General features: G+C 37.5%; 6 protein-coding genes and 1 pseudogene across 6 annotated transcripts; 3 read left to right on the top strand and 4 right to left on the bottom strand.

The window, feature by feature from the left end:
- Positions 1 to 1,838: 1,838 nt before the first annotated feature.
- Positions 1,839 to 2,390, bottom strand: LOC116306225 (histone H4). Its single transcript, XM_089034560.1, has one exon. It carries the CDS (start codon positions 2,258 to 2,260, stop codon positions 1,949 to 1,951), a length of 312 nt encoding a protein of 103 aa, XP_088890686.1. The 5' UTR covers positions 2,261 to 2,390; the 3' UTR covers positions 1,839 to 1,948.
- Positions 2,391 to 2,740: 350 nt separating this feature from the next.
- On the top strand, positions 2,741 to 4,271 carry LOC116306189 (histone H3). Its single transcript, XM_031716246.2, has one exon. It carries the CDS (start codon positions 2,811 to 2,813, stop codon positions 3,219 to 3,221), a length of 411 nt encoding a protein of 136 aa, XP_031572106.1. The 5' UTR covers positions 2,741 to 2,810; the 3' UTR covers positions 3,222 to 4,271.
- Positions 4,272 to 4,546: 275 nt separating this feature from the next.
- Positions 4,547 to 5,213, bottom strand: LOC116306200 (histone H2B.2). Its single transcript, XM_031716256.2, has one exon. It carries the CDS (start codon positions 5,096 to 5,098, stop codon positions 4,721 to 4,723), a length of 378 nt encoding a protein of 125 aa, XP_031572116.2. The 5' UTR covers positions 5,099 to 5,213; the 3' UTR covers positions 4,547 to 4,720.
- A 186-nt stretch (positions 5,214 to 5,399) lies between these two features.
- LOC116306210 (histone H2A pseudogene) lies at positions 5,400 to 6,014 on the top strand (annotated as a pseudogene).
- A 497-nt stretch (positions 6,015 to 6,511) lies between these two features.
- Positions 6,512 to 8,915, bottom strand: LOC116306180 (uncharacterized). The gene is made up of 4 exons (XM_031716234.2): positions 8,783 to 8,915; positions 8,294 to 8,472; positions 7,584 to 7,719; positions 6,512 to 6,983 (listed from the first exon to the last, which is right to left on the bottom strand). The coding sequence occupies exons 1-4, from the start codon at positions 8,908 to 8,910 to the stop codon at positions 6,701 to 6,703; spliced, it is 726 nt and encodes a 241-aa protein (XP_031572094.2). The 5' UTR covers positions 8,911 to 8,915; the 3' UTR covers positions 6,512 to 6,700.
- Positions 8,916 to 8,959: 44 nt separating this feature from the next.
- Positions 8,960 to 20,205, top strand: LOC116306427 (putative sodium-coupled neutral amino acid transporter 12). Its single transcript, XM_031716498.2, has 6 exons — positions 8,960 to 9,080; positions 10,715 to 11,110; positions 11,558 to 11,839; positions 12,903 to 13,229; positions 19,261 to 19,362; positions 19,962 to 20,205. The coding sequence occupies exons 1-6, from the start codon at positions 9,036 to 9,038 to the stop codon at positions 20,154 to 20,156; spliced, it is 1,347 nt and encodes a 448-aa protein (XP_031572358.1). The 5' UTR covers positions 8,960 to 9,035; the 3' UTR covers positions 20,157 to 20,205.
- A 1,125-nt stretch (positions 20,206 to 21,330) lies between these two features.
- Positions 21,331 to 23,349, bottom strand: LOC116306587 (acyl-coenzyme A amino acid N-acyltransferase 1). The gene is made up of 2 exons (XM_031716676.2): positions 22,727 to 23,349; positions 21,331 to 22,293 (listed from the first exon to the last, which is right to left on the bottom strand). Exons 1-2 carry the CDS (start codon positions 23,325 to 23,327, stop codon positions 21,521 to 21,523), a joined length of 1,374 nt encoding a protein of 457 aa, XP_031572536.2. The 5' UTR covers positions 23,328 to 23,349; the 3' UTR covers positions 21,331 to 21,520.
- Positions 23,350 to 23,469: the final 120 nt, after the last annotated feature.

Genomic DNA, 23,469 nt, shown 5'->3' with positions numbered 1-23,469 from the left:
CCAGTTTAAAGTCACGTATGGCTTGGATGGATTCAGTAAAATACTACAACAAAAGCACAATTGCAAACTCGAAGACAAAAATTTGATTTCAAAAGATGATGAGTCTGGAGAGTTCGAAATCCTTCCATTGAGGAAAAATTAAAAAGCAGGAATCTTTTTAAAAGATTAATGGATTCCCAGGAAGTGTGATTTACAAGGTCAAGAGACAATTTGATTGACAAAAAAGCGGCCTTCTTGCGAAACTTTGAGTGTATTCAGTTGATTAAATTTACAGATCGATGGCGAGAATCGTATACGAATAAAGAAGAAATATGGATTTTGACAAATATTCGCCGGAGCCACACTACCACGTAAAGAAAGACCAAGATGACAAGGAAAGCATTTCAGTGAGGCTATATTTAAAGGTGCTCATTCCCAATATTGTACTAAAACCGGCTGCCGAGAGCTTTTCGCCATTTGATAACGAAAAAATGCAGCCAAACAAACGAAGAAAGCTCAGTTGAAAGGGCAGTGGTTCAGCTGATACTGGACAGCCCTTCAATCACACCATATCGGTCGACGCGAAACTGAATCAAGATCATAGCAAACAACATCTTTGGTGGTACAATCACATCCTGTAGTTTAATATTTTAATGATAGCATTGGTTTATCTTGAGTTTGTACTGATGGTGATGACATCTATATTAATGACGAAAATTCGTATCTTTCATAAGACACTTTTATTCAACTACGTTGAAAGGAAAAGAAAAATATTGGCTTACTTTTATATCGACAAATCAGATAACATTTGCTTTAACAAACCCTACATCAGAGATCCACAAGGTCAAATATTGTATGTCTAAAAGTACGACAAACCAATGAAAATTTAATGGGATTGATTGCCAGAATTCTTGACATCATGAAATATTTTCCAACCATCTTCTTTTGTTATGTAAATGTTCGGCGTAGATTGTGGCTACTGCAATACCATAGTTTGAGTACAGGGTTGGAGAAACTAAAAATAATTCTTTCATACTTTTTCTCTCAGCGTTGGTCTCTGGCGACTCTTAAGATCACCAGACGTTTTTATGAGTAAAAAGTAAATGTTAAAAGCGTTTTAGCAGTTATTTGGTTGGATTCCTTTTTTGTTTTCAACACTCAACCCGAATAAAGATTTTTTCATTTCAAGAACCACTGAAAAGTCGTCCATTAAATGGTTGTTTCTTATTACGAATCTTGCTGAGTCAGATCTTAGCGTTCTCTGACCAGTTCTGTGGCACAAAAGGCTAAATACGAAGCCGGAGAAACCAAAATCGAGCGTACAATATTCTAATGTATTTCCCAAGTAATGGCGCCCTCCCTTACAAGGCCAAAGTTTAACTGAAACTTATGTGCAATGTCAGTAATTTTTGTATCTATTTTAGACTTTCTCTGCGAGAATGTTGCAAATGTAGAACGCCACCTTATGCCCGGCTTACAGTAAACGACGAAGTCAGAAACGAAACAAAATATTAACTGTAAACAACGAAACGGAGTTAAATATGCAAGTCAATTCGATATGTTGAAACAAGCTGAAGTCTGCATTTAGTTCGTAGCTTAGAAAAGTTTTTTTCCCCACCATTTTTGGTTGGTTTACTATCAGTAAAATAATGATTGTGATGCTAACGCAACGGTTTACCACGAACCCTGTTTCAAGGTTGGATAAATTTTTAAGTTTTATGCCAATGCCCCATGGTGGTAGAGTTTGAATTTGATCAGCTACGGTCATAGCAATTTGCTTGATTACCCAGCGCAGATGAACATTTTGTGCTAACTTGCGCTTTATAAGTGTATATAAATTATTATTGCTTAGAAGATGCTTTTTGTGGAAATAAGAAAAATATGTTTTACTTAAGCATAGCCATGACTTTTGTTTCATGTGGTGGCTCTTAAAAGAGCCGTTGTTTGTGTTATCGAGTTAATAACTCATCTAACCACCAAATCCGTACAGGGTACGTCCTTGGCGTTTCAAAGCATACACAACATCCATGGCTGTGACGGTCTTTCTTTTGGCGTGCTCGGTGTAGGTAACAGCATCACGGATGACATTCTCAAGGAAAACCTTGAGGACACCACGGGTCTCTTCGTAGATCAGACCAGAGATTCTCTTGACTCCACCACGACGAGCAAGACGACGGATGGCGGGCTTGGTGATACCCTGGATGTTGTCCCGAAGGATCTTACGATGACGCTTGGCGCCTCCTTTTCCTAGACCTTTTCCTCCTTTACCGCGACCAGACATTTTGAACTGTTAGTTTCAGAACGTATAAAACTGAATGACCACAATGATAACTATCCATTATTTATAGCAAGAGAACTAACCAAAAAGGAAACAGCATTATTAGTCAAGTGTTGACACGAGCCAGGTCATTAGAGTGTCTAATCTTATTCAAATTAAAAAATGTAAATTTTGATCCAAAATGTCGAACGGAAACTCAAACGACTAACCGAAACTAGTAGATATCTCTATAATATCCCAACCTTTTCCTCTAGTTTTTCTCTCATTATGATCTTAACAACTTAATCTAACAATATCTAACAGTTATTTTGAAAAAGTATTTCTAAAAAGGTGCTTTTTTCTAAAGAAATTCAATGTGAGCTTGCTTGGATTCACTTTTGATATTTGATCTTTAGCGCGTTTCATCTTTTGGCCAATAACGAAGCAGCAGAATCTGCTATTAACCAATCGTTGTTCCACGTTTTTGGACCAATCACATTTTACAGCGGGTATTATAAATGTTTTGAAAGACGAAAGGGAAGGTTATTACTTTCTCTAGAAAGAACTTTCAAAGATGGCTCGTACTAAGCAAACCGCACGAAAATCTACAGGAGGAAAAGCTCCCCGAAAACAGCTGGCCACCAAGGCAGCACGTAAGAGTGCCCCAGCAACTGGTGGAGTCAAGAAGCCTCATCGTTACAGGCCCGGTACCGTCGCTCTTCGTGAGATCCGTCGTTACCAGAAATCAACAGAGCTGTTGATCCGCAAGCTGCCCTTCCAGCGTCTTGTCCGTGAGATCGCTCAAGATTTCAAGACAGATCTCCGATTCCAGAGCTCAGCTGTGATGGCCCTTCAGGAGGCTAGTGAAGCTTACTTAGTTGGTCTGTTTGAAGACACAAACTTGTGCGCCATTCACGCCAAGAGAGTCACCATCATGCCCAAGGACATTCAGCTTGCCCGCCGAATCCGTGGCGAGAGAGCTTAAATGTGTTGAAAAACACAAATTCAAACAACGGCTTCTTTAGAAGCCACCAAATGCTTGAAAGGCATGACCTCATATGCACATTATCCCAGTGTTATCAATATCTTACGACAATCGTGAAATACGAAATGTTTACCGCCATTACTTATTCGTAGTAGATATTTGCAGTGTGAAACCCCTCTTTTTTTTTTTTTTTTTCAAACTTTCAAAGATAATATTAATTACTATTAGTTAACCATGTTAACCGAGTTATACAGTTGAGCTGTACGCAGATATAGAAATAATTTATCATTTGCCACTAGCTAAAAGTAACTCAGAGTCCTGATACGGAATCGAACCCGTGACCTTACGGATGCTCTAATCACTGAGCTTACAGGAAAGACAATTTGAGCGGGAAGTTATGGTTGACAAAATCTAGGATCTGAATTTGAATTTTTCGGGCATTCGAGTACGAATAGTAGAGTACGAACTACTTTTATACAAACACATGTGAATATTCCCTATGACAGGCGGCCACGTTCTGGTTTAAAATGATCATGAAAAGTGGCGGTTAATTTACACTGAAAGGTTTTCGGGCATGTGACTACAAAACAAACTACCTTACGAACTCATGTGAATATTCTCGGTTAATTCAATAAAAATTCATAATTTATTTTTGCAAATCATAAACGGATTTTGATTTTAATTCTTCCAACTCCGCAATCGTCTTACAGTAAGAAGATTTACGCGCCAAAGTGTTGGGTTACGATCTTGAAATCAGTTGCGTTTGAACAGACAGTTGGGAATGTTAGCGGTAAACGCTCAAAGGTGAAACAGTAGAGTAGAAGTGATAACTTATGGCATTGGTAAAAAGCAAGAAAGATAAATTTGCCGGTTCTGGATACATAAAGAATCGTACAGTAATAAAAATATATTGAAGGTAACAAAACCCATGAATAATAATCCTGAGGGAGCTTTGGTTAGTCAAGGATATTAAAAGTCTTTATATGAAGACAGGCACGATTATAGCTCTGTAAAAGAGTTTCTGTAGATCCTTCGTTAAAGGATTTTAGTTTCTGGGTATAAAAAGCGTGTAGTTATACAAGATCTGTTTGGCAATAGGTAAATGATGTTTGGGTTAAAGGACAAGCATTTGTCAAAGGATTTTAGTTTCGGGATATAAAAAGCGTGTAGTTATACAAGATCTGTTTGGCAATAGGTAAATGATGTGTTTGGGTGAAAGGACAAGCATTTGTCAAAGGATTTTAGTTTCGGGATATAAAAAGCGTGTAGTTATACAAGATCTGTTTGGCAATAGGTAAATGATGTGTTTGGGTGAAAGGACAAGCATTTGTCAAAGGATTTTAGTTTCGGGATATAATAAGCGTGTAGTTATACAAGATCTGTTTGGCAATAGGTTAATGATGTTTGGGTGAAAGGACAAGCATTTGTCAAAGCTTTTGCTTCATGTGGTGGCTCCTAAAAGAGCCGTTTTTTTTGTTTTTAGTAAACGGTTGAACTGTTTACTTGCTGCTGGTGTACTTGGTGACAGCCTTGGTGCCTTCACTGACTGCGTGCTTGGCCAGTTCACCAGGGAGAAGAAGACGAACGGCCGTCTGGATTTCCCGAGATGTGATGGTGGACTTCTTGTTGTAGTGAGCAAGTCTGGAAGCTTCACCAGCGATGCGCTCGAAGACATCATTGACAAAGGAGTTCATGATGCTCATGGCCTTGCTGGAGATACCAGTGTCAGGATGGACTTGCTTCATGACTTTGTAGATGTAGATGGCATAGGATTCCTTTCTTTTGGACCTCCTTTTCTTCTTGTCACCAAGCGCGGCCTTCTTGCCTGCTTTCTTTTCTCCTTTCTTTCCTACGACGGGGGGAGCTTTTGCTGGCATGATGCTGTAAATTTGCTAAAATGCAATGATGGTAGATCGTTGCTTGGCATATATTTATACCGAAACAGCACCGGATAATTGAATCAAGAGGATCGAAATCCCTGTGTTTTCATTGGACGATAGAAAACTTAATGTAAATACAGCCTAAAAGTTTAGTCGACCTTTGCCACGCGCTTAAAAGTACCTCTTGTTGATTGGTCGTTTGTGATCCTCTAATTACCAAGCTAGCGGTATAAATAGCGAAATATTATCAAACACTTCATCGATTTTGTAGCGAACTACTACGAATATAAATCTCAAAATGTCTGGTCGTGGTAAAGGTAAAGCAAAGGGCACCAAGTCCAAAACTCGTTCATCCCGTGCAGGGCTTCAGTTCCCCGTAGGGCGTATACATCGTCTTCTCCGCAAGGGCAACTATGCTCAACGTGTTGGTGCTGGTGCTCCAGTCTACATGGCTGCTGTCCTTGAGTACCTGAGCGCTGAAATCCTCGAGTTGGCCGGTAATGCTGCCCGCGACAACAAGAAGAGCAGAATCATCCCCCGTCACTTGCAGTTGGCTGTCAGAAATGACGAGGAGTTGAACAAGCTTCTTGGTGGAGTTACCATCGCCCAAGGTGGTGTCCTTCCCAACATCCAGGCTGTTCTCTTGCCCAAGAAAACCGAGAAGAAAAGCTCGTAAACAGTTCTAAACTGTTTGCAAAACAAAACAACGGCTCTTTTAAGAGCCACCACATGATACAAAAGTAATGACAAAATGCTTAAAAAATGCTACAAGATGCATGGCGCTAAATCATGAAAGAACAACCGTTACGGTTTTGCCGCCAAAAAGATAGCGCGACCAACGGTCTTCGTTGAAAGGTCCCTAATCATTCTTTAATAAAAAAAACACAAAGTACTAGTAGTAAATTCTAGGAATGAAAAGCAACAAGACCACAGAATATGTGAGTGAGAGGAATGCTATCTTCATAAAAACATCGCGCTGCAGAATGACCCTAAACTGTATTATTTGAATTTTGGCGCCAAAGTCTCATTGCAAGCACAAATATGCATTGGCGAGTGGTTTCATTTATTTCGGTCGTCCTTTCATTACCAAGTGCCCCTAACTTCGTTATTCTTTTATTGCATTTTTGGTCCTGTTGTCTGACTTTGAAAGTCTTCTCGTCAAAATAAAATAAAAAATATGCCACTAAAAAAGTAAAACTAGTTGATATATAAACTATTTTTGAAACCTTACTGAAACAGTTTTGAATTTTGAACATCATGCCCAAGAGAAATAAAATAAAGCTAATAAAAAGAGTAAAACCAATAATGATATAAAACTGTTCAAAAAATAACTAGAGCTATCTTGATCCAGAGCAACATTCCCTTCAGTTGTATCAACTATACCCAAACAAAGACAACAAAAACAAAGCGTAAAACTATAGGTTTGATAAGGAATAAAAATCATAATAGAAAATTGCTGATTTTTTTTCTTCTTTTTTTTGACTGGAATGACGTTTTGATTAAGATAAAGTAAACTTGTCTGCATGAATTTTATGAGCATAAATTTCATAATTGAAGTTTACTAGTCTATTTACAATTGTTATTAATATGTTTCTAGCATTAAAGTTTGGATAGAGTGTCTGTATTTTCTGTTTGTATTTTCATGGATAACTTCAAGTCCTCAACGACATTTTGATAAAGATCTGACTTCAGATCTGCCATTTGTTTTCTGTTGAATTTCTCATTTCCTACAATTTTCCATCCAAATTCGATTGCTTTTTCCAGTAACTCATTGTTATCACAGATTTGGTCAACTATTTTTGATGAAAGTGCTTCTTCAGCAGTGTATCTCTTACCCATTATGATAGAATCTGTTTGTACTCTTGGATCTGTTATTTTGGCTCTGAATCAAGAGAACACACTTAATTTATTAAAACACCTTTATAGATATTTCCATGAATTGTTGAGTTGTTGCAGAGTCTCATGAGCTATGACTAACTACCACACAACTTCACTTACCATCAATACATTCAACTTCAATGCACACAACTCACATGTTGATTCACTCTCACACTCTTTACTCACACTTATTTCATTTTTAGACATGAAAATTTATGAACACAACTAGCTATAAATGAAGTTATTGCATTGCTAAACTTTTCATTTCTAAATGCCTTTGTTACAGATGTAATCCTTAGACCCATCATCAAATATGAGTAAAGTTGCCTATTGGATTTCTACTTTGCCTCCTACAAAGACATCCTTTGGTTCCCAATATGATAGAACTGTTCCCATAAAAGAAGGACATCTGCATAGGAGCTTATTGTTTACTGTGCTTCAAGTGTTTTTCCCTAAGTTCTCAAGTATGTATATAGTTACCAACCTACTCTTAAACACAACACCCAAATTCCTATCCCTATCCTGACCTCAAGATTACCAGGATAATACTCATGCATCAAATATCAGAAGAAAAAAAATTAGCTGTACATTTAGCTACACTTACCTTAATATAGACATCATTCCAATGGAAAACTTTAATTTTAAATGGATTTCAGGTAAACAATACCATCCTTGTTTAGTTCTCATCACACGGTAATCATGGGTTGTAGCAAAGACTGCACCACCTGCAAAACTATGACCTAGAAAAATTTTATATAGATTTTTTATATTAGGCTTATATGTATGAACAAAACCATATAAAGGATAGTTTAGCTCTCCCTGCAGTCAGCATATACGGTTATACTCCTTTCCCTCCCCCAACAAAACTCCTTTCCCTCCCCCAACCAAACTCTGCTCCATACTAGTAGGTATATCACTTAAATAGCCAGTGCCAAACGAATTTGTGGCCCTCATTCCATGATGAAATTAGAATTTAGAAGTTGATTTTTGCAGCTAGGGAGGAAAATCAGAGAACCTGGAGAAAAATTTTTACAGCTGCAGAGAAAACCAAGAAGCAGCTTTAGTCACATATATGATGGCACACCCAGGGATTGAACCCATGACCCAGTTGAGAGAGGCAGTACGTTAGCAGCGAACACCTAAAACAGGTGGCAAAATGCTTTTCCACAAGAGAAAAAGACATGGCTGGGTGTTAGTTTATATATCGAATTGGTAAATTTTTCTGTTAAAGTTAACAAACATACATGATAGCTATGTCACACCCCATAAGTTATATTTCATTCCTCCCCCTGAGATAAACTGCCCCTTACTCACCATTCAAAGCAGCTATAGTTGGCACTGGAAATGTTAGGGTCCTTAAGAATAGAGCATGCAATGCAGAAGAAAAACTGTGAAGATCTCTCTCATTCATTTCAACCAAACTGTCCAGGTCTAGACCATTTGAGTAAAATTTTCCTTGGCCAATGGTTATCAAAAATAGAACATCCTCATTTCTAAAAAAAATGGAAAAAAATTAACAACATTCCTAATCCATGCAATTGCTGGTTTCCTATTTATTATTTACAAGAGAGTCATGCAAATGACAATGACATGTGACAGCCATGCATGCAAGCTTTCTTTGCTTGCACATTACATCATTACAGCTATGCATTATCATCATTATTAGCATCTGACTGTTGTTAAGCTTAATATCACCAGCATGGCTGTGATGATGTAATGTGCAAGCAAAGAATGATTTCTAGTGGAAGATTAACATTAATTTCCAAAGATCTATCAAAATGTTGGTGCTAATCCATGACTTACTTCTCAACTTGATCAAGTGAAGATTGCAGATCCTTAACATATTGACTATTAAAGCGATTTTCTCCATTTCCAATCCATAATATTGCAAAATTATTTCTAAACTCCACGAATACTCCTTTGGACGCCATTTTGATTGATGAGTACTGGCCGTACCAGTCCCTCGCGTAATCCAACATGGCGGCCGTGACGAAGAACGTTTCTTCTTTGACGCGCGATAAAAATATTGGAATTTCTTTTTGAAAGTAGAATAAAAATGTCACCTAAAGTAGTTGAGAGTACTCATGGATATTCAGCAAAGGTACGTGGATTTTATTTTTCTTGAAATTACATACAAATTTTTGTATTTGTTGACAACGTGTCATAAAAACGTGTAAGAAACCTTAAAAAAAGCCTAAATATTCGTTTTTTGGGGAAATTATTTTGGATTTGACTTTGGATTTTACTCATTCGTCGATGTAGCAGATAATGTGTTTGACTGCATTTGTGTATAGCATGTCTCCTTTTATCCCCTGGGGAATATTATAAGCTTATATAATGAATATTTACTAGCCTAATTGTATGACTGAGTGCTCCCTTACGTACTTTCGTGGGATTCCGAAAAGATAAAAAGAAAGAAACAATGCCAAAAATAAATAAAGCAGAAAAGCGAGAAGACTTGAACTTCTTTACGCGATGTAAATAGGCAAGCTAGGAAGGAGAGCGCATTGAAAAGTCAGGAATGGTAAATCAAAGGTAACTCCCTCCAAAGAGAGAGAGTGGTTTCACTGCAAAGTTTTGAACGATTTAAGACGTCATCTATCTATCTATCTATCTATTCTATGAAATGCTATAAGCGAATACTTCATTTTACATTTCCAATCAGCGACCATGAATAGTAGTTCCAAGCTGAGGTTGGAGTTGCCGTGCATGATAAAAAGTATAGTTTTTCAGCCTCAACTTAGAACTATTATTCGTGATCACTGAACGGAACTGTAAAAAGGAGTATTGTTTATTTTACAATAATAGAACATATTCTTGCAATCTGATTGGCTGACAGCTTTGATTAATGAGAGAAAATACACACAACAATTTTCCTTGTTTTTAATTGTTTTATTTTTATTTTATTGAACATAGCTGTCAGCCGATGAGAACATGTTATTTATGTAAGATGTTATCAAATAAGTTGGATAGCTAGAACGAAGAAAACCATTGTTCTTTCCCTCGGCAAACTGCATTGTGGTAAAATGGAATGGTGCATTTCAGGATATATAGCTAGAACAAAGAAAACCATTGTTCTTGCCCTAGGCAAACTGCATTGTGGTTAACAAAAGAAGTCTCGAATTTTACTGCTAATATGCATATTGACTTAATTAGGATCCCTGCCTTGCTTTGCTCGTTTCAGGCTCGCTCCAGAGCTGTAGCGGTTAGGTTTCTTACACCAGGAAATTAAAAATCATGGATATGATTTGATCTGGAAGCATTGATTTAGCAGTGAGCTACCCCATTAGCACCAGTAGTAAGACTTAAAAAGCCAGTGGAAAAACTAAAATCTTAAGTTTCCTCCCTATCAAAATATAAGGAGGGCTGGAGGGGTTTGACGTTGTGATGGGTAGTAAGCAGTGGATAGCCATGGGGTTAGGGTGTTAATTATGTACATTGCAGGACCGTAACTAGGGGGGAGCACAGGGTGCATGTGCATCCCCCCATAAAAGCTTAAGGTCCGCTCATCTATCTCCTTTTGCTTTCAAATTGCATGTAAATGTTTTTTGATTAAATGAAGACCACTTTCCATCTGCATATTGTAGCATTTTCAAAAACCATCTTTTTTTTGGTTCTGCCTTTCTGCAAATCATTGCCTGTGCACCTCCCCTGCAAGATCCCTGGTCACGCCCCTGCATTGTGGGCACATTCATATGCTTTGGTAACTAAGAATAATTATGTTTTCTTTTTAAGGTCGCTGCTATATTCCTATTCAATCTGTTAACAGGAGTGGGTATCCTAGCACTTCCTGCAGCTGTTGCTAAGGCTGGCCTTGTATCTGGTATATTGGTTCTAGTTACTGTTGCATTTATGGCTTTTGTGAGCCTTACTTTTGTTGTAGAAGTTCTTTCAACTGCTAATGCATGGACAATGTTACATCCAAAGACAAATTCCAAAGGATCTTCTCAAATCTATCCTTGTAAAAATGTTGGAGAGAAACTAGCAGCAAAAAGTAAGGTGACAAGCAATGGGGGGTTTAACCCTTTTGAAATAAAAGAAAAAGTCGAAATGGGCCACATGGCGGAATTATTTCTAGGGAGTGCTGGATCAACATTCTTCTATGCTGTACTATGTCTTTATTTATATGGGGTAAGTGCATTATAGGGCAGTATTTTATATGAGCACCATTAACAATGTCAGTGAACCACATTTTACTGTAACTATAACTACATGCAGTCATTGTAATTGGATGATTCACAATGTTATGGCATTCCATAGCATGTTTACAAGTATAATGTGTAGACTTTCCATAAAATATCCATACCCCACCCACAGAGGAAATTGGAAATTCTGTAGGGGAGGGGGGTTAGAGAAAGAACAAAATTACAGAGATTGTATGGAAGAATATTGGAAGTTCCTGGGGATATAGGGGTGTCCTTTTACAAATTTCCTCTGTGGTGGGGGTATGGATATTTTCTAGAACTACTTATTTCAGCAAGCTCAACAAATCAGGGTTTGGTTAGGTTCTGGCTACATACACTATATATCTTGATATTGCAGGAACGATTTTCACTATTATATTTTTGAATCCTACAGGATTTGGCTATATATGCCGTTTCTGTTGCTACAACCTTAACAACAACCACAGGCGCAGACCCAGACATATCCTACTATTCATTCCTTCTAGGATTTCTCATGATTATTGGACCATTTTGCTTTTTTAATTTTCAAAAGACAACATATTTACAAATGTTCACCATGATAATGCGAAACACTGCTATAGTTTTAATGGTGATCTTGAGTGCGGTTGACATCGCCAATGGTAACAGAGTTCCTCTTGATAATATTATTCTCTGTGACGTACCAGAAACTAAGGAGGTAAGAGTACTCATCTTATCTGTGGTAACTAGTAGACAGGACTTGATTTTATTGTTATTTTATTTTATTTATTTTTTCTTGTTTTTATGTGAACCATGACTGAGGGGCAGATCTAGAATTTTGAATAAAGGGACTCTACCACAGGGCTAAAAATAATGGCTGATCAGTATTTGCCAGCCAAACGGATCCTTCTTAAAAGTACTGTGAATGTGAAGCTAACATGAAAATACAAAAGAAATCACACTTTTTCTTGATAGAATTTGTGGCATTACTTTTGTATTTCCATGTTAGTCTCACAATCAATAGACAATTTTAAGGAGGATGCATTGGTTTTAGCCTGGTCATACCTCATTTGTGCGACATTATTGGTCAAAATTACAGGCAAGGCTAAAATATGACTGGACAAGTTCCAATTTCTGGTCTGACTTTGTCAGTCATTATGTTAGCCGTCATTATTTTTAGCCCTTATCCCTTACACAATATAAACAGCCCTTATGTTTCTGTGTTGATTTCATTAGAGCTGCAGTATGGCAGTGTTTTTCTCCCTTTTCTGGATTCCCTTTTAAACCTATTTTGTCATGACCACTGCATTAACGTACTTTGTATGGGAGCTGGGTTGTCCAATACTGTTAAATTGATACGGATCGTCAGTGTGGTTCATGATCCATACGATTTGTGAAAGTAATTGATATGCATAAAACATTCATACCATTATTTGTGTGAACTCATCTTTTCACGGTAACCCTGTGTGCTTTTTCCACCATCTGTGTAAAACAGTTATGGTCAGGTGTTTTTCTCCCTTTTCCCCATTCCCTTTTGACTCTATTTTGTCATGATTAGCTTTACATACCCGTAAAAAGGAGCACTGATAGTAAGAGGGGGTAGAGGGCGCACCTTCGAGCGCATTAAACATGAGTCCTTGGCTCGGGAGATTTGGGCAACCACTCCCCTTGTTATCAAAGTAAAATAAATTACCTTTACCTTTTTTGCCTCTGCACTGACCTCCTGTTAGGCCATATTCATTTATTTATTATCTAACATTGCTGTATTGATTTCGTTTCAGCTTCTTGGCATGGCAGTGTTTTCCTTTATGTGTCATCATTCCATTGCTCCTATTATTCTCCTACTAAAAGACAAGAAAAAATCTTTTGCTGTCATATTGTTTGACTATGTGATAGAATTACTGTACTCTTCTATACTCATACTAAGTGCTGCAATAAACAGGCCAGCATCAGAGATAAATTCTCTCTATACACTGAACTTTGGAGACTACCCTATTGAAATGCTGGCAAAGTTTTTGAGTTTCTATCCAGTTTTTACTCTGAGCAGTAACTTTCCTTTGGTTTGTATCACTTTGAGAAATAATCTACTGACTTTGTTTAAAGCTAAGGTAAGTTTATTGATTTCAGTTACCAAATATAGCACATGCAGTAAAACCATGAAATAAACCAAAGTTAATACTGACAAATAGTATCTATTTAATGACTAAAATTATAGTTGCTATCACTCAACCAGAACTTTCATTACACAAAGAAAAATACGCAAGAGACCATTTGTGTCTTGTGATAAATGTTCTGGTTGAGTGCTAGCAACTATTAGTCACTATATAACTACTATTTGTCAGTATCGACTTTGTTTTTATTTCATGGCTTTACTGCATGCGCCCTTTATGCAAATTTTATTTTTATTTGTTAATTCTTTCATGTCAAGTGTGGTTACTGTTTGCAGTAGCAGATGTTTAATCTGAAAAAAATCTTATTGCTAATTTTGTCTTTTCATCTTCCTTTATCCGTTCATCTGCCTTAAATTCATCCTTCTGTTCGTATGTCAATCAATCAATCCATCCCGTCCATGCATTCACCCACCCACCCATTCATTTATCCACTTACCCAGCCACCTATCCATCTTCCCATCTGTTCATCAATCCATCTATTCATCAATTAACCCATGCCTTCCTCCTTCCATCCATCCAACCACCCATCCTTCCATCTTTTATCCATCTCTTTATTTTGTGTGGTATATTTTTTTCACGCAAGACGTCATAATTATTCTTTTCAAAACCATATTGATGGGTAACAAATATACAATAATATAGATGTGACAGTTAGCCAAACACTTTAAATAACATTTAACTGATTACTCGGCCAAGGAGTTGTATTTTATGACCCCGGTGTTCTGATGTTTTAAGGAGGAAACTTAACCATCAAAAGGTTTCCTCTTGTTGTATTCAACACACCCACGTAGTCCCAACTAGTAAACACTAATCATTCTTAGTGTAGCTAGTGTTTACTAGCCATCATCTACTTATCATTCTTATTCACTTGTTGAATTCAATACTCCAACGCAATCCTAACTAGTAACCGTCAGTCATTATAGGTAATTTCAAAGCTTAACCCGTAAATTTCTTTTTTTTTTTTTGTTGGCCTTGGATTTTTTTATTCTTTATTTTTTATTTTTTTAAAAAATGAAATAATTTTTAAAAAATGTCAAAAATTTTTGTAATTTTTTAAAATTTCTTCTTCTTCTTCTTATTGTTATTATTATTTTCAACCGGTCTTAGAAATATGAGAATTGAAATTTTTAAATGAAAATTATTTCTAGAAACTACGAATACCCACTTATTTCCAAACGGTTTCTCACTTTAGTAACTTGGAATCGAAAAGTAATGACTATTTTTTAATATTTTACATCTTAACACTTTGCGTTCCTGCTCGATTGGGGTTCTCTATCACCCGTGCTCTATTGGTCCTTTTCTTCGTACTATTCATTCCAACGCATATCAATATGGCTTTACTTCAACAATATTTGAGATAGCATTATTGTCTCGCGAATAATGCCTTTGTGATGTTAATAAGGTATTGAATAAGTTAACACCGACATTATGACATAACGGACTAAACACAGTGTAAAGAGATTCTTTATGTGCAAAATTTTATCTTTCTCGTATTTCAAAAGTGTACGTGTAACGTGGAGTAAAGTAACTAGGGAAACTGGGCAGGACCTACTCTGACGAGTGAGCCATTGGCACTGATCTATTGCAAGGATTTGGTTTGTTTTGCTGTTGTTACGGTAAACTTCGTCATGACGAAAGCCTGAAATCATCAGAGATCAGCTCGAAAAGAAGCTAAAGACTTGGAAACTATACTTTCATTTACAAGATTTTGGGAACTTAAAGAAACTGAATCTCGGGATCATGTGTGAGAAAATTAAAGCTATCTTGGAAAGCCCTGTGCTGTGTTTATTTTTTGCGATTATATTCGGTATAGCAGGACTAGCTTTGATATTGACCGGGTTTTTAGGGCCTGAAGATGTATTTTATTGTCGGTACATGGCAATACCTTTCATTTTGTTTGGTTATATGTTTTTACGAGTGCACTGTAGGAGCAGACCTAGAAATCGTCCCAATCAGCTCGGAGCTCGTGTTAATATTGCAATGGATGTACAAGCGGTGCAGCAATCAAGCTGTCCAGCACAGCCATCTTGTCCTGCACCTTCAAATCTCCCCCCAGCTACAGGTCGTATAGGAGAGACGTCCTATGGATTTTATGGTGCACAAAGACAAGCAAATTCAAGTTTGGCCAACGATTCTTCAGTGTCTTCTCCGCCGCCATACGATCTGTCGTGGGGTGCAGCTCACCATGATGTTTCAAACTTGCCTCCACCTCCATCTTATGAAGAAGTCACAAGAGGTTCAAGATGACATCACATTCACAAATTCACCTGCACAACTCGGTGGAATCAGAGTATGTTGGGTTGTTAGTCAGGAGGGAAGGATCCAGTGTCTGCTGGGTGCAGGTGCAACGCCCATACACTTCTATCCCATTAAAAGTCCACTCGACGTCGAAGAACTGAGACTCCCTAGTGTCGCTATATAAAAGGCTGCAAGCCTGAAAGCCAGTGATACTACAGCATTGTAATACATATATATCACCGTCACCGACTTTATACCTTACTTTACTTGGACATGGTCTCAAGATTAGTCATGCCTGCCTTGGATCAGAACTATGTTTGTTTGAGAAATAATTTTCTATACGTACTCTGAACTATAGAATACTTCCACTATAATTAAGTCTTCTTGGTGATGACGATGATGATGATAAAAGATACGAAAATGTTGACATAATAATAATATTAATTGTGATGCCAGTGATGATGTTATTAAACGACAATTCATTCGTATGTTAAGAAGATAATTTACATAGAATATTTGAGAAAAATTGACCTAAAATACAGTATCGTATAGAGCGGTCTGAACCCAGGTGAATGAATGTTAATCAAAGTATTATGATCATCCGGGTGGATGTAATCCTGAGAAGGACTGTGCGCGTCGCTGTTTCGGTGTTGTGGGCGGAGCTATTGTTATCGTGGCAGTATAAATATGATCAATCTTTTATTCTTTTATTCTTCACTTGACTCTGAAGATGACTTCCGCTCAGGTTGTCGAAACGTCAGTCACATCAAACAGTCCTTCTCAGGGTTACATCCACCCGGATGATCATAATACTTCGATAAACAGTAAAATGGAGTAGAGGATACTAATATATGGTAATATTAGAGAGTTTTAGATTTACGTTCACGGCAAACGTGAAACGTCAGTTGACCATTTAAAAATTATTTTAAATAGCTTAAAAAATATCGCAAAAAAGTCCAAGTAGTAGAAAAACAAAATAATATTTGTCTTTGGTGAGAAGGTTAGTAAAAGGTAAAGTAATTATGAAATACATGAAGATATAGTAATATGGTAATATTGTAATGGTAATATTGACAATAATAAATATAATTATTATGATAATAATAATAATGATACTAATAATGATGATAATAATGATGATAATAAGCACAGCAATGATTTGATATTTTACATTAATTGGGATACCTGTGTATTCTTTTATTCCTTGGACCTCCTGTGGATTCTTTTCGATGTGGACGAATGTGCACGAGCACGACGCATCGCTAGCACAAAGCATGTTGGGACACCGAGTACTACACAATAATTTTTGTCTGTTGAAATACTTACAGTTTCATAGGAAATGTCGAAGAAAAATTGCGAGGAATTTTTAGAGCTGAAAAACTGTAAGTATTCGGTTTCCCATCGTGCTTTGTGCTAGAGATTCGTGCACATTGTCTATTCTTATGACGTAATGAATACAATTAGCTAGTTGGTTATTACGAAATGTAATTAACGACTTCAAAATACCGGCATACGAGCACTTCTGATTTCAAATGTCACACTGTAATCTGTCAGTCTGGCGAGTGTAGAAATTCTACCGGATGACATCAACTTTACCTTATGGGAATGCTGATATTTCGATAGCAAAGACAAAATTCTGTTCACAAATCTGTCAAGCAAATCCATCTTCGAAAGCTTGCCGAATATTTTCCTCCAACGATGGATTCTATAAGACTCATTCTCAATGACCCAGGAAAATGCCTCCGTTTGGGGATATTGTCTTGTATTATTGGACTAGGTTTTGTAGCTATCGGGCTGTTTGGACCTTCCAAAATGACTTACCTTCGATTCGTGTCAATTGTGTTCTTCATCGTTGGGTACTTCTTGTTTCGAAGTTACTTCAGACACAGAGCAGCAGCTCGTCGAAATCGAACTCAACAACCAGTAGAACAAGCTGTACAGTTTCATCAACCTGTTGCAAATACCCAGACACAACAGCCATATCCACCTGCAGGAACGTATGGTTTTGCTGGTATGCAAAACCAGCCTAATGTCGTGACGAATACTCCAGCAACGGATCCTTCGTTACCACCACCTTACCCTACCACAACATGGCCAGCAGGGCAACAGGCTAATACTAACGGAGACCTACCTCCACCTCCATCCTACGAAGAGGTTATGAGGGGCTCTCGATAGCAACGACTATAGCCAAGACTGCCATGAATATTTTTGATATAATAAATGTCATGGATGAATGGATAATATTCTACCTACCTTCATTGACATCTTTACACAGTTTCCATAACGCGATATTATTATACTTTCACATAAAAACAATTTACATCAAAACATTTGCGCTTTAAATTTGCAACTAATTTAATTACATTAAAATTCTGTATTTCTGTATATATCCGTGTGATAAAGCCGTGAAAAAACCCCAAAAAACACGTATTATCACGTTAATTTTATTCACTGGTTTTCCATATTATATCTCTTACCTGTTCGCGGACTCGCTCATTTGCGATATAATTAGGAAAACTCGTGAATAAAAGAGCCCACTTGCGAGATATGCTTCTCTAAGGTAACGCACAAAGGTTTTAATGCGAGGCTTCGTTCATAATGCTCAGTGATTCGTGACAATAGAAAAGAAATGTGATAATCTCTCTTTGCTTCTTGGAGGTAATCTTTGAGGGGCTTCCTGTGGATCGGATGATATAATAAATAGATTTACCAAACGATTTCAAAATTACCGTGGATCTATAAATTTTACAGTGATGATGTCCAATGTTGGTACCTTATCTTACCTTCACATGGCCAGCAGGGCAACAGGCTAATAACGGAAATTTACCTACGCCTCCATCCTACGACGAGTTTATGAGTGGCCGTCATAGTTAACTATGTGGCCATCGATAATGACTATAGCCAGTTTTTCTAAAACTAAAGCTAAATTTCTAAAATTAGAAAAATTACAGCAAAAACAGTTTTTCTCTCTTTAATTTCTTTCCTTCTTTCACTTATTTTTCATTTCTTTTTCATTGTTCTCGCACACTCTATTCTATTGTAATAGATAAGAATAAATATTTATGCTCTCTTGTGATTGTAACAGTTTTTCTGCAACGACGATACTTTCTCTAGCAGACACGCCAGCTTTTCCCCACAGACAATCTTGGAAGCATATAGCGCCGGGTTTGAATATGAGTGGGAAACGTACAGTAATGACTTGCAGCACGTACACAGTACGACTATAGAAATAGTTTCAAGTATTCTATCCAACCACAACTCGTAGTTACGGTTATGGTACGGGACGAATTTTGCTGTATCTTTTCCCACTCAACGAAAGCCGCCCAAAACGACATGCTTTAATCCAATGCCCAAGTTCTAGTAGATTGGTTGTCTGCATCACGTCGCAACGTTTTAAAAGTAAAAAAAAAAACTACGCGAAAAAATTGCGGCTACGAAGTTATCTGAGATTTTCCCTTTCCCTGACATTACACGCTCACGGTAATGGCAAGGTTGGTATCCCTGTGGTTGTGGTTCAATCCTGGGACCCTCCATTACAGGTAGAGTTATTGGATGTTTCTCAGGTGTTCGAAGATTCACTAGTTATCCTCTCAACCATTTTTCCATGTCTGCTCATTTCCAGCCATTTGCAAGCATCATGTCAAAAGCTGATTGAATAAATAAGTAATCGCTGCCAAGCAATTTGATCCTCAAACTTAATTAGCTTGTTTTTTTTTTCTTGTCTCCCCAGCAATTTGGATACAGTCAACAAGTCTTTACACTGGTAGCACTGATCCCACCAGCAGCCATTGCAATCTTCGTTCATGATATTAGGAAATTGGTTGTTCTTACGGTAAGACCGATATAATACCAAAAATACCACTGTGGACAAGGGCGGAATCAGGGAGGAAATTGGGTCTCTACTAGACACGCCCTTATGGAGTTTTTACGTCCATGTCCCAACTTGCTCAAAGGTTTTGGCGCCAAAAGCACCCAGCCACGTGCGCCGTTCTCGTCCAAGGAATGCTAGGTCTAAACTCAAAAACCTGGAGGTCTACATTCCAGGTTCCTAATAACAATAAAGGCTGGGGTAACGTATTAACACCTAAAAGATACTAGTTAATGCCTTTATATGTAACACCCCCCCCCCCCCCTTATAGATTCGCTAATGAAAAACCTTCAGTGATTTGCTTTGACCTTAATAAAAGTGTGGTAATATAGGCAGTAAAATCGTTTAACTTGTTGCTCAACACTTTTGAGTTGCAAGTTGCAGGGAAAATGTTGCTCGCATTTTTTGCATGGCATTTTTCCACTCTGTGCACAACACATTTTCTTTGTAACAAAGCTTTTACTCGGTTTCCTTGTTGTCATCAGTCATGCAATTATGAAAATAGGTACAAACACCAAACTAATCCTGAAAAGATGGTGTAATATCTAAATTGTTTCTTTCAGGGGTCCTTTGCAGGTTTGGCAATAATGCTCGTTACTCCTGCACTCCTTGTACTTTACTCTCGTCACCAACTGCAGTGCATAATAGGATCACACTGGAGAGACATGCATCCACATCTATCACCATTCCAGCACTCTGCATGGATCTACTTGGTGCTTATCTTTTCAGCCTTTGTATTGTTTTCCAAGATATTTTAGAAAAAACATTCATTATAGAATGTTGGCTGAAACAAACAATGGATAAATCCCCCCCCCCCCCCCCCCCCCACCACATGTAGCTTTGCATTCAAGTAGTTTAGATTGAATTAGCCCGAGTGCAGTATGACTTAAACTCTGATTTAAAGTCAGGCTGCACCCATGATAGGATGCAGGGTTCGTGCTACTCCTTAAACTCCTTGAATTTAATTCACGTTTTCAAGGGCACTTGAAAAGCTCTTGAATTTTATGATATTAGCGGAACTCCTTGAAAACTCTTTGAATTGTTGCTTTGATCATTACTGGCATGGTTCTGAAATAGATCTAGTCAGAAAGATTGGAAAATCTGAAAGTCGGCCATGTGCAACCAACGTGTAAAACCTTGGCATATTTAGCTGAACATACTCCTTGAAAAATCATTTTTGGGTCCTTGCATACTCAGTTAACGGTTACTTCAGCACGAACCCTGAGGATGGGTCTATGTAGTTAAAAAAGGCTTTTTATTGTGACATCAATAAACATGGCTGTTGCATAATAAAAGTCCAGGCCAAAACAATGAAAAAATAATATATGATGAATAATATGGATAATATTTTTGAAATATTAACAATTGCAGATGTTATATCAGCTAAATGTATAAATATATCTAGTTGACTAAATTGTATTTACTGCTAAAATGTTCATAAGCTATAAAAATATGTAATAACAATAATAATAATAATAACAATAATACAAAAAAGAAGATATGATGTATATATATATAAAATAAAATTTTTAAAAATGTTAAACTAATATAATTATGTGACTATTTAGAAAGCAATATAATTATATGATAGGCAAAACTATTTGTCTAGAGAAAAAGGTTGATCATAAATTTCTGAAAATTGATAGTTAATAAAATGTTTTTTAATGCTCTACTGTGGCATTTTCTTTTGTTTCTTTGGGTAAATCGTTCTATATTTTGACAGATCTGTAGTGGAAAGTTTTTTTGCCCACTGTTCGTCTTGTAAAGAGGAATCATAAGTCGGAAAGTGCTTCATAATTGAATTAGGTTGATTGCTGGTGTTATATTGTAAATTATATACTGGTCTTCTTTTACTTCAACAAGAATAAATCTCATAGGGGGGTATGGATAATTTGTGGAACTACACATTAAACAGAAAACCACTAAATACAGTTATCACTGACATCAGAAACATTGTATTTATTTTATCACAAACCTCTATTCAGTGGACCCCAGGCAAGGTCCCAAGGATGTCCACTTCGCAGAGGTACCACTGTACTTTTTACTGTGTGTATTATTCTAAGGCTCCTAAATGGACAGACAATGGTCATGGCTTTGGGGAGCGAATCGGGTCTAAACACGATCATAGTTTGCTTGATGGATTTTGAGGCAAATTCTCTTTAAAAAATGTTAGTGTTTTAGCCCAAAAATGCTCCTGTGCCGCAGCGTGTGCCTTGGTTTCCCCTCCCCAATTGAGACAAATATCAAACGATTTTTGGTAACTCATATTCACATGAGGAATGTAAGGTGGCTCAATCAAATGTCCAGCACCATGGTAACCAAGCAAGGAGCACTGAGCCTCTTTACCAAATCTTTTCATTCTCTCATAGATTTTTGTAGTAGAAGATTCAGAGTCCATATTTTGGTCATCTGCACCATATACCAAAAGTAACTGTCCCTTGATATTTTCTACTGGAGTTGCTTTTACATCATCAAAGGCTGGTGTACAATCCCTGCAAACAAGGCTTCCATCTGCTTTGACAACTGATCTTGAGAGCACAAACTTATAGAAGTCCAAAGGCTTTCCCTGGTAATACATGGGATAGACACCTAATCCATGGTGACCAGACACCCATACGGTTGCAGCTACATCTGGACAGTTTGCAGCAAGGAGTAAAATAATGTCTGCTCCTTTTGAAATTCCTAAGACTCCTACACCTCCTGGTCGTACCTGAGGATGGTTCTTCAACCATTCCACTGCTTCTTGGAAGTACTCAAGTTCAATCTCTTGTAAAGCCTTTGGCAGATCGCTGTAATTAAAATAGGCTAATGCCATGGCTGCAAAGCCGTTGGAGGCCAACAGAGCTGCTTTGAATTCCACTAGTCCTCCATGTGATCCAAGAAGATCAATGACACCTAAGAAGTTGAGTTAAAACTAAATCTGCAAATAATTTGACAGTTTGCTTGTTTTTCCCCCGCAGCAGATAAAAATGAACATAAAACCTTTCTGAAAAAGGGGTCGTAATGAGCAAAAACTGAAATCCTGAATAAAAAAAGTGGATAAATCCACAACCCTCTCGATTCATAGGACCTACCAATTTGTTAAAATTTTACTCTGAAATTATTTGCGAAATCTGCTGATTCGTAGACCTATTCACCCTGGCCCCCCTCATCACTATTGCAATTATCTAAGGATGAATTCACAACAGTCCCTGGAAAGGGGGGGAGGGGGGGTATAGTGAAATTTTGAGCAAAAGCATTCAATATTTTGTTTTTGCAGAAGTAAATTCTTCATGTGGCTTACTAAAGAACTGTTCATTATCATTCCCTAGGCAATAAAGTTACCAACCTTGGAAGGGCCCATCTCCAGGCGGCAAAAACAGACTCCCCCTGATCCGACCAACTTTCACCTCAATCCTTCTAACACCACTTCCCATGTAATACCTCTTGATTGTCAAACTAGATAATGGTGTCTCTTCATTGTCAGCATCTACATGTCCATCCAGAACATCGATATTTACTAAATAAGGCTTTGTCACATCTCTTTTCAGTAGTCTTCTACCGGGTTTTTGACCCGGTTCAGGTTTCATTGCCCACATAAAACCCATCGGCTCTACGCCAGTGTATGACCCTCCAAGAGAATCCGATGAGTTCAAATTCACTTGACCATTTTTGTCTGCAAGATAGTAAGCTATCGAACGAAATCTATCGTTGGAGTCTCCACACAGTCTTGCTCGTAGAGTGATCTTCTGTTTTGGGGCGAGTCCTCGAATGGACAGGCTTACTTTCTTGTCCACATTTGACGACATGGAAGAGCATAATATCTCGACTTTACGGTTATTTGTCCTACATGAAGTCATAATGAATCTGTTAAATGTGTATCTAGCGTAAGGAAACTTGTAGAATGTAGAAGGAAAAGCCAAATTGCGGGATAGTATAATTCTAGGCATTCTTATATACCAACCATTTTCCCTCGAGTACACACAGGTAGCCCAATCTCAATAAATTTTCAAGGATTTTTTCCCCACCTTTGTCATATTCCCAGTTTTTGTGCTATAGGGTACAGTTTAAACTATGAATTTTTTTCCAGAC

Source organism: Actinia tenebrosa, unplaced genomic scaffold, assembly GCF_029948245.1.
Source record: "Actinia tenebrosa isolate PJP-AT-01 unplaced genomic scaffold, QUT_ActTen_1.0 PGA_scaffold2__45_contigs__length_23673736, whole genome shotgun sequence".
Taxonomy (NCBI): domain Eukaryota; kingdom Metazoa; phylum Cnidaria; class Anthozoa; order Actiniaria; family Actiniidae; genus Actinia; species Actinia tenebrosa.
Note: the sequence above shows the minus strand (reverse complement) of the source record. Positions and strands in the feature narration are given on the sequence as shown.

Bases quoted from the DNA above. Each gene is read 5' to 3' on its own strand.
- LOC116306427 (XM_031716498.2), top strand. From the start codon at position 9,036: ATGTCACCTAAAGTAGTTGAGAGTACTCATGGATATTCAGCAAAG. The intron at 11,111-11,557 runs GTAAGTGCATTA...TGAATCCTACAG, and splicing joins TATGTCTTTATTTATATGGG to GATTTGGCTATATATGCCGT. The intron at 13,230-19,260 runs GTAAGTTTATTG...TTGTCTCCCCAG, and splicing joins TGACTTTGTTTAAAGCTAAG to CAATTTGGATACAGTCAACA.
- LOC116306180 (XM_031716234.2), bottom strand. From the start codon at position 8,910: ATGGCGTCCAAAGGAGTATTCGTGGAGTTTAGAAATAATTTTGCAATA. The intron at 8,473-8,782 runs GTAAGTCATGGA...CATTTTTTTTAG, and splicing joins TCACTTGATCAAGTTGAGAA to AAATGAGGATGTTCTATTTT. The intron at 6,984-7,583 runs GTAAGTGTAGCT...CTCTTGATTCAG, and splicing joins GGAATGATGTCTATATTAAG to AGCCAAAATAACAGATCCAA.
- LOC116306587 (XM_031716676.2), bottom strand. From the start codon at position 23,327: ATGCCTAGAATTATACTATCCCGCAATTTGGCTTTTCCTTCTACATTC. The intron at 22,294-22,726 runs GTTGGTAACTTT...TCAACTTCTTAG, and splicing joins TGGAGATGGGCCCTTCCAAG to GTGTCATTGATCTTCTTGGA.
- LOC116306189 (XM_031716246.2), top strand. From the start codon at position 2,811: ATGGCTCGTACTAAGCAAACCGCACGAAAATCTACAGGAGGAAAAGCT.
- LOC116306200 (XM_031716256.2), bottom strand. From the start codon at position 5,098: ATGCCAGCAAAAGCTCCCCCCGTCGTAGGAAAGAAAGGAGAAAAGAAA.
- LOC116306225 (XM_089034560.1), bottom strand. From the start codon at position 2,260: ATGTCTGGTCGCGGTAAAGGAGGAAAAGGTCTAGGAAAAGGAGGCGCC.